We start from the raw sequence: 18,965 nt of genomic DNA, 5'->3' as shown, positions 1-18,965 counted from the left end.
CTTCAAGTCAATATAATAAAGAAACACTAGACCCTGGTAACTTGGGGAAGCTAAAGTGAATTAGGTTGTGCATGCACGCAAGCCCATTCTTTCAAACAATAACTACAGACGTACCTGGGTTCTCAAACGCCTTGGTACTTGGATGTTTTGGCTCCCGAATGCCGCAAACCCATAAATGAGTGTTGCGGTTTGCAAACATTTTTCAGAAGTCAAACGTCCAACGCGGCTTCTGATTGAGTGCAGGTTTCTGAACCGTTTCAGGAGTCAAACAGACTCCCGGAATGGATTAAGTGCAACAACCAAGGTTCGACTGTACTCCATTATTTAAGTATACATTCCAATGTCTGTGAAGAACCAGTTTACGAAATTAATTTAATGAAATTTAATAAAATAAAATCTGCTAAACTGTAGAAGAATCAAATTTTAACAGCAGTGTCAAAGCTGAAAACAGCTCCAGGACTCTGGCTCATTCATTATAGAAATGAATTGTTGAAAGGTACTTTCTTCAGAAGATGACATTAACCATTTCCTCCTCTCTTAGTCACAGTAGCTATAAAGGCATCTTTAAGGATATCTCTATCCAAGTTTCTACCTATAGAGAGGACAACACACAAAAAAAATTTTTAATCAATATTTTGCATTATTAAATAAGCAATAATTTACACTATTGAAAGAAAGCAAGCACTTAGTACACTTAGTACAGCCAAGTTCCACTCAAAGGACAGATATAGGGATACAGGGCAAGTGTCCCAGCAAGAGAGCAGCATAGCCCCATTATCTTGTCTAACCTGCTGAAACATTTTCTTTCCCACCTCAATACAAGGATATTATTGCAAATAGCTGAACATATAAAATAGGGGGATGAAACCTCTCATATTTCCTAACCCTTCATTCATATTGGGAAAGTTCATTTTGTTACCTAATCTCCCTGCTTGTAGTTGAGCAGCTATTGGGGGAAGGAAAGCAGGTAGTTAAACGAACAGCAAATGGTGCAAAAGTAGCTACGGCATGATGCTTTGTTATTTTTCTGTCCAGTGTGTTCCTTGGATCTGCCTCAGCTACAGACTCAGGCACAATCATCAATGGCACAGGTTGTATTTCTTCAACACTCTGACAGGGCGAGATAGATGTTCACCCCAAGGTTGTTTGCACTGCCTCCACCCAGGTGAGAGAAACCCTGGCATCTGGAGTTACCATACTTCAAAAGGAAGAAGTCTGCCTAAAAAATCAGTGAAGCTACTCTGCTGTGAACCAATTGCTACTGATTGAGGTCCATGATAAAAACTTACTTGTGGATAACGACAGATCCAAGTCTTTAGATACAAAACTGTCCAGATAACTTATAAGCTGAGGAGTGCTAAACCATGATCCCCGCCAACACATTATTCACTTCCCTCTAGCTGCATTTTTCTACTAAAGCTTATTTCTAGTTTTAGAACCACACTGAAGGAAAGAACGGTGTGCAGAGATAAACTACAAATAGGTAGAGAACTTGTCATTCCCTGTTCATGTGTTCTTTTTGCTCTTTTAAATAGCTCTTCCCCACAGCCTGCTTTATATGTCATTGGAAGACACCCCACATTTTAAAACACTCTTCTGTAGCTTGGGCCACAGAGAGGAAAATAGACATGCCAAGAAGAAACAAACCAAAGACCATAACAGCTTGATAGAAACTTGACATTATCTCAGTTTTTTAGTAGATCTTGCACAGTACTGTACCAAGAACAATTTTATGAATTATCTTTATGTTTTTGTATAATCATTTGGCTTTCTTCAGTGATTTTGTACAATAGGCCTATGAAATGTATATACTGCTCTTACCTATTACAACCAATCTATTTGTTCGTTCAGCCTCCTCCTTCCATCTTACAGTGGTTTCTTCTAGATCGTACAGCTCATGAACACCTTGGACTATCACCTGATGAGGTTTGTTTTTGATAGACACAAGTCCCTGGTTAGAAAGAATATAAATAAGTTACTGGAAAAGGAAAGTATCTATAGATTTAATTTGAGGTGTGGTAATATTATGTAGCCAACACACACACAAAAATAACATTGCCTGGTGTTCATTCTAATTACTTTGAAAGATTCAGAAAAGGCTAAGCTCATTACAGTAAATACAGAAAGTATTTCTGATGCAAGTGAAAATATAATTCTATAACTATTTGATTATATAAAATTATATGATCTATATTATTGTTTTCTGCTGCTCCAGAGAAGTGGACACAGAGCAATGGATCCAAACTACAAGAAAGAAGATTCCACCTAAACATTAGGAAGAACTTCCTGACAGTAAGAGCTGTTTGACAGTGGAATTTGCTGCCAAGGAGTGTGGTGGAGTCTCCTTCTTTGGAGGTCTTTAAGCAGAGGCTTGACAACCATATGTCAGGAGTGCTCTGATGGTGTTTCCTGCTTGGCAGGGGGTTGGACTCGATGGCCCTTGTGGTCTCTTCCAACTCTAGGATTCTATGATTCTATTATGATATAACATTATTGTTGTACTTTGGGTTTTTTTAAAAATTCCAATATAACTGGGGAAATGTTGTCCTCACATTAAGAATGGTGGATTTAGCACAGACCTTGGAAACTGGGGCATGGGAGGAGGTAACAAGTACGCACAAATCTTCTACTGGACAACAGTATAGAATCATAGAATTATAGAACTGGAAGGGACCACGAGGGTTATCTAGCCCAACCCTCTGTAGTGCAGGAATCTTTTGCCCCAAAGGAGGCTGAGATTAAGAGCCTGAGACAACCCTGAGATTAAGAGCCTCATGCTCTACCGACTGAGCCTGCTCAGTGATCATTAAGAAGGCCTGCTCAGTGATCATTGCATGCCCCTCTTCTACAACACTGGGTACTAGTAGAAGTCCTGGGCTGCCTTGGAGGAGCCCACCACCAATGTACTAGATTAGAGGTAATGCTTATACAGTGGTACCTCGGGTTACATACGCTTCTGGTTACATACGCTTCAGGTTACAGACTCCGCTAACCCAGAAATAGTGCTCCAGGTTAAGAACTTTGCTTCAGGATGAGAACAGAAATCGTGCTCTGGCGGCGCGGCAGCAGCAGCAGGAGGCCCCATTAGCTAAAGTGGTGCTTCAGGTTAAGAACAGTTTCAGGTTAAGTACGGACCTCGGGAACAAATTAAGTACTTAACCCAAGATACCACTGTATAGGGAGGAGTGATATATCACAGATTTCTCCCAGAAGGTTTACAGATTCAGATGTTACCCAATAGCTGCAGGAAAGTGCCATGCTGCTGGCTCCAACAGAACAAAGCTAAATCTCAGTATTCAAATACTACCGATTCAACAGATACATCTGAATTGACACACACTACGGTAATTTATGTTTATGTTTGCTATGTATGTATTCACTTTTTGTGCCCAAGCAAAAACAAAAACAAAAAAACAATACAAACAAAATAAACAATACTTCTGAAAACAAGTTTGGTAGGACTGAATACTGAACCTTGAGTCTTATTACTTCCATGGGGTTACCTCTCTTGTCTTTTACATTCTTCTCCCACAGAAGATCCTATAAACAGAAAGGGGCTTTTAATAATGAGACATTCATAATGCGATACACAGGAGTGTGCATGTTCCCTTTTCTGTTCTCTGCCTAGTGGATGAATAACAGATTCATAGACTTTTAGAGTTGGGAGGGACCTCCGAGTCATCTAGTCCAACCGCCTGCAATGCAAGAATCTCAACTAAAGCATCCATGACAGAGAAATTCACAAGTGATTATGCTTCAAAAGCAAAGTATATAGCACTTACTTGAACAAACACATTTAGCTCTTCTTCAGTTGTGCTTCCTAGCACTTCAAATGTGAATGTAACAATACTCTGAAAACAGAAATGTAAAACTTGCTGTGATCAGCTCTTTAATAAGGGCAAAATACACCTTAATTAAAAACTTTTAATACATATTCATGGCAGTGTACAAAAACAATATGAAATAAAGCCATAAAATATATAGAACGTGTGTGTGCATGTGCGCTTTTGTAATACCCTGGAATGGTTTAAGTCTGAAAGTTCGTAACTAAACATAAGCATAGTTAGTATCAGTACATGCCCCATCCTCCTAGTGCTTTGTATCAGCTGAAATCCCCTGCCAATACTTTCCTATCATATATTGAATTCGTAGTTTATACTGAGGTAGTTATCTGAAAAATATTTCAAGTGGCGTTTCACACATTTCTGAACCACACGACAGCTTTATGCAATACAGCACCAAGCAATGGTGTTTACTTCAGTATGGCAACATTGAGGAACACTGCAGTACTAATGCAAATCCACCTGCCATGATGATGTTTGTTGTGAATCCAATTCTGATCACTTATTTGCTAGTACAATATATTATTATACAGCCTTATTAAAATTGGAGATTTTTCATAAATTAGTTTCCATTTGGTCCACATAAAATTGTGCCTTTGAAATAAATGGTATACCTGATGAAGTGTCTCTACCCCCATCATCCAGCCCGGACACTGAGGTCCAGTGCCAAGGGCCTTCTGGCAGTTGTCTCACTGCGAAAAGGCAAATTACAGGGAAGCAGGCAGAAGACCTTCTCGGTAGTGGTGCCCGCCCTGTGGAACGCCCTCCCATCAGATGTCAAGGAAATAAAGAACTACCTTACTTTTAGAAGACATCTGAAGGCAGCCCTGTTCAGGGTAGCTTTTAATATTTTATTGTGCTTTTAATTCTGTTGGGAGCCGCCCAGAGTGGCTGGGGAAACCCAGCCAGATGGGCGGGATATATAAATTTTTATTGTTATTGTATTGTTATTGTATTATTATTAGGGACGTGGGTGGCACTGTGGGTTAAACCACAGAGCCTAGGACTTGCCGATCAGAAGGTCAGCGGTTTGAATCCCTGCGACGGGGTGAGCTCCTGTTGCTTGGTCCCTGCTATGCCAACCTAGCAGTTCGAAAGCACCTCAAAGTGCAAGTAGATAAATAGGTACCACTCCGGCAGGAAGGTAAACGGTGTTTCCGTGCGCTGCTCTGGTTCACCAGAAGCCGCTTAGTCATGCTGGCCACATGACCCGGAAGCTGTACGCCGGCTCCCTCGGCCAATAAAGTGAGATGAGCGCCGCAACCACAGAGTCGGTCACAAGTGGACTTAATGGTCAGGGGTCCCTTTACCTTTTACCATTATTATTATTATTATTTCCTTTCAACTCTCCTAATGTAAAAAATCCCATTTGGTTCTAAGGCAAAGAAGGTCACTCAATCCTCAGGAGAGCTTGATACACACAGAGGGCTGCAACTGGGTGTGGAGAAGGACTGTGCAAATGGACTTTTGCTTGCTCTTCTATGTATCCAGCCTTAAGACTGAAAAAACCACAAAAAATTGTAAATACATTAGCAGTAATGTCTTTAAAATGTTGCAGGTTAAAAATAAGCAATATGCTGTAAAAATATACCTGTACATGTGCACAGAACTACTACGTTTTCAAGCTCTTATGTGCTTCCTCCCTTTTTACCATTCATTAGACTGACTTTAGCACGTTTCCCTGTACCCCAAGATAACTGATCAAGTTATGAGGAGTGAAAAAGAAAATATACAAATGCATTGCTATGTACATTTTATAAATGAAATAGATACATAAATAATGTGTAAATAGTTACAAACACTTGCCTAGCAAATAATGCTTAATGTAGAGCTGATAGATGGATATAAGATAAAATAATTACCTTATCAAGGTGTGGTTCCGGTACTTCCTCAAGCTGCAGCTTCTGCTGCAAACTTAAAATAAATAGAGCACTGTCAGCATTATGTTAAGCAGAAATAAATACAAAGTATCTAATATTGTGAATATAAAATTCATTTAAAAAGCATTTGCAAGATATTATGATGAGCAGTCAGAGGTAAATTGGCAAGTGTAGAGTCAAGATACCACCAAAGACAAACATTTTGGCTCTGTACAGATGTTCCATTATCCTAGAGCAATGGAAACTCTGCTGTAGTGACACAGATTCTTCCACCCAGGTCAATCTTTCATTGCAGGGAATACAGCAGCTTATCCCTAGCTGAAGGCTGCTAGTTAAAATGCAATTTCCCTCCAGCAATTTCCACCTTTGCTTTTCAGGCTACTGCATGTTAAAGTGATTGTGCAACTGACTAATTTGAGCCTGTGACCTCAATAATTAAATGGAATTCACACCTCCACCCCCTAGTCCTAATGGCTTACAGGTGAAGATGGCGACAAATAAGACTGCTTGTCTTTGAGCTCCATGGTTTTGTTTTAATCTTGAATAGTTGAAAAGTCTGTGGGCTCAGCAGTTAAGGTTAATTCCTCTAATGAAAGCTTAGCTCACTGGTCACTTGATACAGACTTGTTAGGAGCAGATATATATGCTCCCAGGCAACCTCAGCTTCCTCCATAACAAAACTAGGCATAATCTCAATCTTGGCATAATAGAATCGACCACAACAGAGCCTGAAACTCCCTCACTGTAGGAACTTTTATGTGATCCTGTCTAAACAAACAGCAGAAGGAATCTTTAGCAGAATTGATGCATTGGAAAAGGAAGTTTGGGATTTGAATGCTATAATTAGTACACTGGTTGGTAGGTCTGGGCAATATATCATTCAAAACTGGTTTGAAGTCCCTATCATGATACTGATTTCATAATTTTTGACCTGGCAATATATTGTGAATCATGGTATATATGTGTGTGCTAAGCAAAAATTACAATGTGGGAAAAACAATGAAGCCAGCCAATGTTTCTCTCGATTCCTGCAGCCCATTAACTCTGCCGGCTCAGTGCTCTCCTGCCTCCTGCAGGGGGCAGCAAATCGCAAGTGCAAGCGCCGGCAAAAATCATAATGTGGGGAAAACCATCCTTATTTCAGATATAATGATATATTGGTATATTGCGATGTTTAGCTGGTGATATATCACAATGTTGAAAACCAGATATTGTCTAGCCCTACTTGGGTTAGTGGAGACAGGAATTCTGACTGTAGTCCTGAAGATAAGGCCTACCAGCAAAGAAACTGAAGTTAGTGATGTTTTGAAGGTACATCAAGATGGGAATAAGTCTGAGTTCATTAAGTGCTTATCAGATTCAGTAACCAAACAAAACGACCTCTATCAAGACTGGAACTTGAACACAGAAACCAGATTTTACACTAGTATGAATGTTCAAGACATGGAGTTGTTTTCACTCTCAACTTAACTTCTTCAGATCCAAATGGATAAGTGTCATAATAACCCACTTGCTGCCTTCCAAAAAAATGATCTTGGCCGGTCACCTAATCTAATTTGTTCAAGTCCCAATCTGGTATCTTTCGATGAAACCCTGAAAGCTTTAGGTAAGTACTCCACTACTCTACAGTGCAGCCAGGAGCAAAAGGAAGTGAACGGTGGATTAATAAATGTACTTGGAAAGGTAGTGAATGAGGGGGGAAGTCTAGTTCTGGAAAGAGGTCCCCAGATGTTCTACAGGTGATCATTCATGAATGGCCAATGAAGAAACCCAGCAGAATAGTGAAAACAGGATCTGAACTGCAAGCAGGAATTCAAGCCATTATAGGGGCTTTCCTGGATTTCAGAAATGGTTTACATTGTAAATACCTGTCTAATTGTGACCAGAAGAGCCAGTATCAAACTAAACTTTCAGGATCCTGATGCATGGGTAAGTTTGGATTTCTAATTCATGTTTGCTGAGAGAGCTGTTATTTGAATTAAAAGGTGGTCCAAATAACCTCACCCCAATGACATTAGATATCCATCCTCCTTTCTAGAGATAGGGAAGTCTGGAAAAGGCAGTTTGAGAGAAAGGAGCAGGAAGTTCTACAAGATTTCTGCCTTTGTCATCTATCCTAATAATACTCAGATATGCTCCAATAAGCAATAAGGGAAGATTCATTATATTGACTTGAATGCAGGTATTGGGGGGAAATATGCCCAGGTTAGAGGCTCAAAACTCCTACCCTGCCAGCAATCCATTTTCCAGAAATCAAAGGGATTATCCATTAACAAATGATCAGGATAAGCCCAGGCCTAGTGGTAATTATAGAAAAGCAAATGCTCTCCTCTAATATACCATAACTGACTAGAAAGCATCCAAAAAAGATGTTGGGAAATTGGATTTTTTAAAGGCAAAATAATATTAGAATTGATAATGTCTGAGATGTACAAGGGAAACTGTGTTTTAATGGTCTGGAACTTGGTAAACCTTTTGTTTTGTTTTGTTTGTATTATGGATGTATTTTCTGTATTCTTTTATTAATACTATTGTTAATAATGGCCTTTGGCTGAAACTGAACTGAACTGAACTGATTTTAATGTAATATTTGCAGTTGACTAATCTTTGGTGAATTTCTGTTCAGTATTAGTACTTAATACAATACAGTATTAAGTAATTAACTACATTTTCAGCTCACTCCTTCTCTAACTTGGGTACCTCTGGGTATAGAGTGGTATATAAATTCAATTAATAATAATACCTAAAGACCATGGGTTGTATCTAATGCTAGCTGTACTCAGAGTCGACTCACTGGAGTTACTAGACATGACTAATTTAGGTTCAATTAGTTGGATATAACTGACTAATTATGGCAGTTCTGAACCTGGGTGTGTACCTGAGACTGTGCTACAAGTTGAATTCTAAATCATAACTATACATAATTCTTATGTAAAAGCTAGCAATTTGCTGATCAAGTAACAGTGTAAAATAAAATCTTACCTTTTTCCTGACAAACTATCAAAAGCATGAAGATCTAAGACATCAGAGATGTCAACTCTAAGAAAAAAAACAAATAAATTTACTTTTCCCCTACTGAAGTGTTTTATGGGTTGCATGCAGCCTATGGATGAGCAGAAGGCCTCTTTTATAAAAAGGCTTTTCCACTTTCCTTCTCCCCCCACCCTGCAGCCCCTGAAAAGCTTCTCTTGATGGTCAAGGGACTCTCAATAAATGTCTGGGATCTAGTGGGGAGAGGCTGTCATATTAAAAAGACAACTGCAAAACAGAGAAAGGAGTCCTATGGAGTGACCACTTCTTTTTAATTTAAAGCAAGACCTTTTTCTAAGAGAAATCACTGTAATGCACAAATAACAGCATAAGCAAATATTCTCTTTCATTTATGGCCAGCTGTGTTTGAACTATCTGCTCTCTGCAGTGCTCCAAAATCTGTATTCAATAGAAGAAAGGAAGCATGAATGGAATGGGGGGGGCTGAAAAAAGCATATCACGGTTACAAGTAGTAAGGATATTTTGAGTTCCTAAGGCTCAGTTCAGACATAGGAGGAAACACAGGCACCAACTCCTAGGGGCCAAGGTCCCTTCAGAGCCCACCCTAAAATATTTGAGGGGGCCAGCTCCCCAGTTAATGGGCATTGGCATTCAAATGGTGTGTGTGCACCGCAACTTGTAACTGATTATATAGGGCAGGGCTTACCTGGGCTCCCTCAATATTTTATTCAAGTTGGCACCTGTGGTAGGAAAATACAGTTTCCTGGACTGTATGAGTTCAGGAAATGAGCCGCTGTGAGCCTTGGACTTGCATGCTCCCACTCCTCCTCTTTTGAGCTTTTGTAAAAGAGAAGTTTTAGTTTTAAACTAGCCACAGTACCCTGTCACATCAAAACCTGGGGAACTGCAGTTTTAATGCTGGGTTGAGAACAAGCCAATCTTAAACTTTGATTTTAACCTGGCTTGTTCCTACGAAGCAGTTTAAATATAGTTTAAGATGTATAAAATATACAACAAAAAATCATATTTCTGTCTCAGTTTTTTAAAAAATATATTCAACAAGCAACTACATATCACTCTTAGAACACACAATGAAATTATCAGATCTTAAGAATTGCTCAGCACCTCCTACCAACATCTACCGCTGGTTCTGGAAGCTGAACTCTTTTGAAAAGTGTCATATACATTGGCCACATTAACAATACTGTTTATACAGTGTCCTGTGGGAAGAATAGCTCTGATCAACAGAAAATGTAAAATATTGGCAAGGTAATATACCCACAGAATAACTGTGCATTAAAAAAGGTGAGCTATAGTACTTTATATTTCGAGTCCCCCTTAATAGAATTTTTAAAAGTTTTTGAAGCTATTTTAACACTTTCCTCCTTCCTACCTGAACAAAAGAATTGCAAGGACGGTAATCCATATAAATTAACATGGCCGTCACTACAGAGAAGAATCTTCATAGGGCAACTGTTTAGCACAGGGCAAAGCCTCCAGAATGGAGCAGATTGAAGGCAGAATTCCTAATAAGTTATATCAATGGTTCTGTTAACAGGATTAAATGTCTTGAAATGCAGTATTCAGCTGATTACCTTGCTCTCTCTCTCTCTCTATATATATATTGCTTGTGAACTCATGTGTATGTGAACTCATACACCAGAAAAATGTTTGTTGCACTGTATTTTGGTGTTGCTGTCAGGTAAAATATAGGATTGTCACACATGACCTTTGATGCCCACACAATTGCCTACCTCAGAAAATATATAAAATATATTATCTCGCTCCACTTTATACTGTGCGATTCAGACAAGGAAGAGGCCTGCACTGCTATAAAGTCCATTATGCTTGCTTATGGTGCTTAGGAAAATACTTCCTAGAATGAATAGGATAGTTAATATGATACAACGAAGAAAATTTACTAGCTTTAGAAGCTTACTCCCCCCATGACTGTTGCACTGATAATAATGAGACACAAATTACCCTACTGAATGTTTGAAAAACTAATTTACAAAATACAAACTATTTAAGGCTGTATAAACATATATATGACAGTATCTAGTGACTGCTAATTTTCAGCCTGTTTTGCAGAGTCCCTATGGAACTCTGAGATGCTAGCTAACCAAGGGGCTTTTAGAGTAGGACTTTTTAATTTCAGATACCAACTCCTAATTTGCAGATAGGACTTAATTCAAATTAATATAGAGATTACGGTATTTACAAATGACCCAGTTGGACACTGTTGGAACAGAACATCTGAGTAGGCAAGCCTTTACTTTGAATAGTGTAATGTGGGGTAGCCTACAAAAAGCTCTTGGAAGGCTACACCAGCCTTGCTATGGTCCTTAGTAAAGCGGAACAGACAAAATAATCTTCTTGTCTTCCACACAGTCTCCAGCTTCCAGGCAACAGGAATAGTCAGAGAAGAAAACCAAACCAAACCCAAGTGGGTACTGCCTATGGGCCATATGTTACCTTTCTTGACCAAATATACATTTCAGATCAATATGTAGCAATCACAAGAGGAAGGAAAAGTGGCAATAACTATTTCTGATTTACATTATCATTACCTGGATCTCTTAGTTTCTAAAATTTTGACAACTCCATTTATTGACCTAACATCATTGAAAAAAAGAGAAGAAACATAAATTTAGATTGTGGCAAGAACAGTTGTACCCAGCCATATATATCTTTACCTATATCTGATACTCTTCAATGCTGGGAGCGTAAGTTCTCAAGAAGTAAAGACACTAACAAAACCCTGCAAACTCCATGCACAGTTTGTGAGGATCTGGGGCAAGTCAAGGAAAAACTGGGGGTAGAGGGGTTTTCGGTCTAATGGTGTCAAACTTCAGAATCATGGCGCACTGTGGGTAAGCATGGACACATCTGTCAATTTAGTTTTCAATCCATTTCTCATTTTTCTAACCGTAAGTTCAGTTCACTCCTGTTACATTTCCCCCCCTTAAAACGTATGCATGAAAATTTGTATGCATTCTTCTGCACAGAGACATTTCTGCAAGTAATGTTCCCTAATAGAATGTGGTTTTGTATGTTGTGCATACTTATGTATTTTGTGCATACTTTTTGGTTGCACTAAACATTTGGATAAGTTCAAATTTTGAAGGATACCTATTTTTTATTCATTTATTGGTTAGGGATGTAGAATATAGGTACAAACCATTTTTTATTCCACCCCCAACTACACGCAACATTTTACACTCCTTAAATTGTGTCCAAATCTGTTAGAACATGCCACTGCCCCTCTTTTTATAAGGCCACAAATGCCTGTATTTCAGAATAACTTGAGTACTGATCATTTCTCCTTGAAAGACTGACGCTGATCCATGTAAAACCCATCAGAATTAAGAAAGGATTATGCAGCTACTACACTAACACTTTAGTCTGCTTGATGCAAGCAAAACATCAAGCTTGCAGCAAGTAAATACAGCTGACTGCTCTCCAGAAAGAAAGCATACACTTTCCTCTTGAGTCCTAACCCATACTGTCATAGTAATCATGCAATCTGCAATTCTAGTTGCTACCAGGCATAGATAGAAAACAGGTAGGAGTTGAAGAAAAATTCACCAGCACCTATAATTTATTCTTGCTTACCTGATAGCTGTTCTCAGTTTCATCAGTGCTTCTTGAGAAACCAAATCAGTTTTATTGAGAATTATAAGATCTGCTAATGCAATCTGTCTACACAAGAAAAAAGAGTGAACTCATGAATAGGAGGTGCAGGAGTGAACTCTTCATTGTCTATCAATACAGGATTGATCTTTTTGCCACTGTTAACAGAAATTCCATTTATACCGTATTGGCCTAAATATAAGCTGCACTTCCCCCCCAAATTCCAACCATAAAAAGTTCAATGTGTGGCTTATATTTGCAGGGCAAACAGGGCCAGGAGCGTGGCGAAGCAGCACATAGTTCCATATCCTCTCCCCTAAGGCAGGGAAGGGAGAGAACCAGGAAGGGGAAAGGCCGCTGGCAACGCAGCGCAGCTCCCCCCCCCCAAGTATGCAGCCAGGAGCAGCGAGGAATGGAACGGCTTATATTCGGGTATTTTTTTTCTCCTCCCCCCCTCCAATTTTAAAGCTGCGGCTTATATTTGGGTGCAGCTTATATTCGGGTCAATATGTTATATCAAGACTAGGGTTGTGTTATGATGCTGCAAAACCCTTCACATATATTGCCCAAGTAAACTTTACCAAGCTCAGTAGACTGTAGATGGGGGTGGGCTGAAGTTGAGAGAAGGTGTCAGAAGGATTTATGGAGTTCATGACTAAAGTGAGATTTGAATCAGGGGTATCCCAGTTCACACTTTTAGCCACTGTCCTATGCAGTTTTTCTCTTATCCGTGTCCTTAAGAGCAATTTGTCTAAATGGCTAGCATCCATATTTAAAAAAAGATACAGTGAAATGCTGCTGGCAACTTGACATTAAATTGGAGTACAAATCAGAAAAAATGAATACTGGAAATGAAATTTAACAAAATAAAACTACCACAAAGAAACTGGTACAACAGGATAAATCCACAAAATGAAAACAGCTAGAACAAGCGAGTCAGGTCTAGAAAGTAAAACTCAATATTAATAATGTCCTTGGTCAAGGCTGCCTTACAATACTATGCTTCCCAATAAACAGTTCAGGATTCACACACATAGAAAATGGTCGTTGTAGTAATACCTAGCTGCTTCATTGATAAGGCCACTGGGTTTTTCTTCTAAGAGATGCTAAACAAAGATTAAAAAAAAAAGACAGTTACAATAGGAAAATTGATTTTATTATTAACTGAATTGCTGACAGATACTGAAGGCACTTTATGCCGCAACTACTGAGGTCATCATTTAGCTCTTCTGTTCAGACAAAAATAACTGATTTAGAAGGAAAGCTTGGGTTACTTGCAACCATGAATTTACACATACAAAGTCTTAAGGCCCATGTGCTTCAAAGGATGTGAACTAGCTTAAGAGACAGTATGCAAGGTGAAATGCTTTGAGGCTCATGTTGTCCAGCTGTCATAATTCAAAGACTTTTGGATTTGTCTCAATACTTCTGACTTCGAAACGTTTACAGATGGTTTTTGCACAGAAGACAAAATCCATGGATTTGTGTGTCCACAGAAGTAATAAATTTATTAATTCAACAGTGTACGGTATTGGGACTAGATGACCCTTGGGGTCCCTTTCAACTCTACAATTCTATGATTCTATAATGTACATACTACGTCATTATGTTCATGCCTGTTTAAAAGTAATTTCTATTAAGTTCAGGGAGAGCTTCCCCCATGTAAATACGTATAGGACTGCACAGTTAACTTATTCATCTACATGATTATCCATGTTCCAGGACCATAATTGAAATAATTTTAAATTTATGCTTCAAGCTTTACATAGCAGTGAGAGTTATACTAACGTACATCATGGGCACCCAAACTGTAACAAGTGCGTTCCATCTACAAGCTCCGAATAAATTTATTTACTTTTCACTAACTTTAGGTAAGGAGTAACTTATTTACAAACAGCAATGTTTCAATAAGGAAATTCAATATAAATATTTTTCTAATGTAGGCAATTTTTTCAGCAGCCCCTGAATGGGGGAAAAAGAGCAAACTTCTTTTAACTAATAGAGGTTGTTGCTACTTTAAATGCTACTGAATCCTCAAAACAATTTCATTGCACAATGTCTATTTTCCTGACATCTCCAGTCAAAACTGTTCTCTGACTAAGTGGTTTGAAGAGTTTGTGCAATAACAGGATGACGAGAACATGACCTCTCTTTTGACCTTTTCTCTGTAACTCCAACATTCATTTATTCTTCTGCATGAAACTGAAACACTGTCAGGCTTTGTAGATTTGCAAAGAAGAGTGTTAATAGCATTGCTTTAGGTCCTCAGAGTTGTGACCTGTCACTGCAAGTTGTCCAATCGTTTGCCTTTTGATTAAAACATGAATATTTCAGATTGCTGGGTGACAATCCCATTAGAGTGACAGCCCATGATATCAAGTACCACATCCATTTCAATTTGGCTTGCAAGCCACAGGGTACAATTTCTCAGCTTTACATGGACTAGGCTAGATCCATGAAGCATGACACCTCTAAATTGCTGCCTATTATCCTAGTGTCATTGTTGTATTGCCTCCAGAATTCTTTAAATCACAAGCCAAGGTGGACGTCAAGCTTTGAAACCGGAGGAATTGGACAAGGGCACAAAGTTTCTACACAAAGCAAAAGTTATTTATTTGGCATATAACTGACAAAATTTTAAAGCTGCTATCACACTGACAGCATGTCAAGCTTTGTATCTGTTTACTGATTTAAGAATGCAAGATAATGCATTGAATTCCAAAGCTACTGAATGTGGTGTTGTTGTTGTTGTTGTTGTTGTTGTTGTTTAGTCGTGTCCGACTCTTCGTGACCCCGTGGACCAGAGCATGCCAGGCACTCCTGTCTTCCACTGCCTCCCGCAGTTTGGTCAAACACATGCTGGTACCTTCGAGAACACTATCCAACTATCTCGTCCTCTGTCATCCCCTTCTCCTTGTGCCCTCTATCTTTCCCAACATCAGGGTCTTTTCCAGGGAGTCTTCTCTTCTCATGAGGTGGCCAAAGAATGGAGAGGTTGGATCTTCTTGCAGTCCATGGGATTCTCAAGAGTCTCCTCCAGCACCATAATTCAAAAGCATCAATTCTTCAGCGATCGGCCTTCTTGATGGTCCAGCTCTCACTTCCATACATCACTACTGGGAAAACCATAGCTTTAACCATACGGACCTTTGTTGGCAAGGTGATGTCTCTACTTTTTAAGATGCTGTCTAGGTTTGTCATTGCTTTTCTCCCAAGAAGCAGGCGTCTTTTAATTTTGTGGCTCCTGTCACCATCTGCAGTGATCATGGAGCCCAAGAAAGTAAAATGTCTCACTGCCTCCATTTCTTCCCCTTCTATTTGCCAGGAGGTGATGGGCCCAGCGGCCATGATCTTCGTTTTTTTGATGTTGAGCTTCAAACCATATTTTGCGCTCTCCTCTTTCACCCTCATTAAAAGATTCTTTAATTCTGCCATCAAGGTATCATCTGTGTATCTGATATTTCTTCCAGCAATCTTAATTCCGGCTTGGGATTCATCTAGCCCAGCCTTTCGCATGATGAATTCTGCATATAAATTAAATAAGCAGGGAGACAATATACAGCCTTGTCATACTTCTTTCCCAATTTTGAACCAATCAGTTGTTTTATATCCAGTTCTAACTGTAGCTTCTTGTCCCACATAGAGATTTCTCAGGAGATAGATGAGGTCATCAGGCACTCCCATTTCTTTAAGAACTTGCCATAGTTTGCTGTGGTCGACACATTCAAAAGCTTTTGCATAGTCAATGAAGCAGAAGTAGATGTCTTTCTGGAACTCTCTAGCTTTCTCCATAATCCAGCGCATGTTTGCAATTTGGTCTTTTGTTCCTCTGCCTCTTCTAAATCCAGCTTGCACTTCTGGGAGTTCTCTGTCCACATACTGCTTGAGCCTACCTTGTAGAATTTTAAGCATAACCTTGCTAGCGTGTGAAATGAGTGCAATTGTGCGGTAGTTGGAGCATTCTTTGGCACTGCCCTTCTTTGGGATTGGGAGGTAAACTGATCTTCTCCAATCCTCTGGCCACTGCTGAGTTTTCCAAACTTGCTGGCGTATTGAGTGTAGCACCTTAACAGCATCATCTTTTAAAATTTTAAATAGTTCAGCTGGAATACCCTCACTTCCACTGGCCTTGTTATTTGCAGTGCTTTCTAAGTCCTATTTGTCTTCACTCTCTAGGATGCTGGCTCAAGGTCAGCAACCACACTACTTGGGGTGTATGAGCCATCCATATCTTTCTGGTATAATTCCTCTGTGTATTCTTGCCACCTCTTCTTGATGTCTTCTGCTTCTGTTAGGTCCTTACCACTTTTGTCCTTTATTATGGTAATCTTTGTACGAAATGTTCCTTTCATATCTCCATTTTCTTGAACAGATCTCTGTTTCTTCCCATTCTGTTGTTTTCCTCTATTTCTTTGCATTGCTCATTTAAGAAGGCCTTCTTGTCTCTCCTTGCTATTTTTTGGAAATCTGCATTCAATTTCCTGTATCTTTCACTATCTCCCTCACATTTTGCTTGCCTTCTATCTCCCGCTATTTGTAAGGCCTCGTTGGACAGCCACTTTGCTTTCTTGCATTTCCTTTTCTTTGGGATGGTTTTCGTTGCTGCTTCCTGTATAATGTTGTGAGCCTCCATCCATAGTTCTTCAGGCACTCTGTCCACCAAATCTACTGAATATTATACATTAATTATTTCAAAGCCTTTTTGGAGTCTTTCTTTCTTTGCTCACTAGGATTCTATGATTCTATTCTATGATTCTATAAGAATAAAATCTGTTTTTATTTTTGTGTAGTCTAGAAAAAAGATGCAAGGAACAAGTACTTTACTGAGTAATAATTGCAGTCTTACTACTTTACCTGTAGTCCATACTTTGCATCAACAACAGATATGATACCTGCAAAAAGAAGTTTGTAGATAGGAATTTGAACTTGAGAAGCACAAACAGCAAAGTGAAGTCAAAGTTGCTCTTCAGCTTTTCTACATAGAGATAGGAAAAACCATCAGAGATCTCTAAACCAGTGGTCAGCAACATATGGCTTGGCTTTGGCCTAGTTTTATGTAGGTCATAAGGAGTCTAAAAGAAGAGAAGGAAAAGGGAGTGAGAAACAGGATTGGGGAATCAAAGCGAATGGACGAAAGGAAGGAAAAGGGAAGAAAAATCCTTGGCAAGTGTCTAGTTCAGACCTCCAGCAAGAATGTAGTGTCCCTCATCTATCAGCCTGTTGGAAGGGGAGGAAGAGAAGAGAGAAATGGGATGACCCTGCCCACTTTTGGTTCTAGTCCTGCCCACTGCTAGAAGGCAGCCCTGACAAAACTAACCATAAGACAATGTGACCCTCAACATAGAGGCTCCCTATCCATGCTCTAAACTATAGAACCTAGTCATTTTACCCACCTTCACGCATACTGTCTAAAATCATTAGCACACATTATGCACATTGCTATCTTGAACTCATAATGTACATACACTAGATCATGGGTAGGCAAACTAAGGCCCAGGGGCCGGGGCCGGCCCAATCGCCTTCTAAATCCGGCCCGCAGGCGATCTGGGAATCCGCGTGTTTTTACATGAGTAGAATGTGTGCTTTTATTTAAAATGTATCTCTGGGTTATTTGTGGGGCATAGGATTTCACTCTTCTTTTTTTCAAAATATAATCCAGACCCCCCACAAGGTCTGAGAGACAGTGGACCGGCCCCCTGCTAAAAAAGTTCGCTGGGCCCTGCACTAGATTAAAGAGGCTTGGGAAGAGGGAGAGACCTTTGATATCAATGTAAGCTGGGGAGGGAAGAGAGAGGGGAAGGGGGGGAAGTATGTGTGAATGGATATGTGAGGGGAGAGAAGAGTGTGTGTGCATGTATAAGAAACTACAACTGTGCCCCCACCCACTGTCTGCTCTGTGCCAACACACTGCAGGGATGTATCCTCCCCCCAAAGAATGTGGCCCCTGTGGGAACAAAGTTTCCCAAACATGCACTAGAAAAACAATTGAGTAACTTGGATTTAATTTCTTACCATCAAGATAAATGTCACTTCCTAATTCAGCATCAACCCAAAACATGGAGGCAACAGCACCTATCAATACATAGCTCAGAATATATATGCATCACAAAAGGCAGGTTTTTAAAAACTGGTTGAAAAACTGTTACTTTTCTGCAATTCATAAAGGCTAAAGAAAATCAGAAAGTTGGGGGGGCAACCCAGTGGCTATATTTAGGCCAAATCAGATTTTACTTGCCCTAAATTATTCAAAGGCACATAGAAACATATATTTGATCTACATTACCAGTACTGAAAACCTCTGGCTAGTATCTTGGGCAGTTTTTTTTTCACTTAAAACAGCACCATTGTTAAGAAGGCAACATTTTTTAGCCAGCCTACCTTCAAATTGTGCATTGATAAACACACCATGGCTTAGATATTACAATTGTCATTTCTGACTTGTAACTGCCATCTGTATGCATGGGAGTGCTCTTTCCCCTAAATTTAAAACAATGTTCAGGACAATTGTCTCTTAGACGTTATGGCTATAGATATCAATGATACATACTTTCAACCAGGCATGTAACACTATTATGGAACAAAAGTGTTTAGAAATTATGAACTGAAGAATGCAATTACT

General features: G+C 39.4%; 1 protein-coding gene across 6 annotated transcripts in view; it reads right to left on the bottom strand.

The window, feature by feature from the left end:
* Positions 1 to 367: 367 nt before the first annotated feature.
* LOC309380579 (zinc-regulated GTPase metalloprotein activator 1A-like) overlaps positions 368 to 18,965 on the bottom strand; it is a 30,021-nt gene continuing 11,423 nt past the window's right edge. For 2 of the 6 annotated variants that reach the window (XM_081930722.1, XM_081930718.1), the window contains exons 6-16: positions 18,359 to 18,418; positions 17,201 to 17,238; positions 13,406 to 13,452; positions 12,329 to 12,415; positions 11,284 to 11,328; positions 8,705 to 8,761; positions 5,705 to 5,756; positions 3,783 to 3,851; positions 3,475 to 3,540; positions 1,822 to 1,951; positions 368 to 592 (exon numbers count right to left, since the gene is read on the bottom strand). In XM_081930722.1, the coding sequence (XP_081786848.1) occupies positions 519 to 592; positions 1,822 to 1,951; positions 3,475 to 3,540; positions 3,783 to 3,851; positions 5,705 to 5,756; positions 8,705 to 8,761; positions 11,284 to 11,328; positions 12,329 to 12,415; positions 13,406 to 13,452; positions 17,201 to 17,238; positions 18,359 to 18,418 (725 nt within the window). In that variant the 3' untranslated portion in view covers positions 368 to 518. The remainder of the gene's footprint in view (positions 593 to 1,821; positions 1,952 to 3,474; positions 3,541 to 3,782; positions 3,852 to 5,704; positions 5,757 to 8,704; positions 8,762 to 11,283; positions 11,329 to 12,328; positions 12,416 to 13,405; positions 13,453 to 17,200; positions 17,239 to 18,358; positions 18,419 to 18,965) is intronic. The other 4 variants (XR_014172987.1, XM_081930720.1, XM_081930719.1 and 1 more) reach the window with 4 other exon arrangements.

Source organism: Podarcis melisellensis (genome assembly GCF_964234715.1).
Source record: "Podarcis melisellensis genome assembly, chromosome: 11".
In the NCBI taxonomy this organism is placed as follows: Eukaryota; Metazoa; Chordata; class Lepidosauria; order Squamata; family Lacertidae; genus Podarcis; species Podarcis melisellensis.
This window is presented reverse-complemented; position numbering and strand designations above follow the sequence as displayed.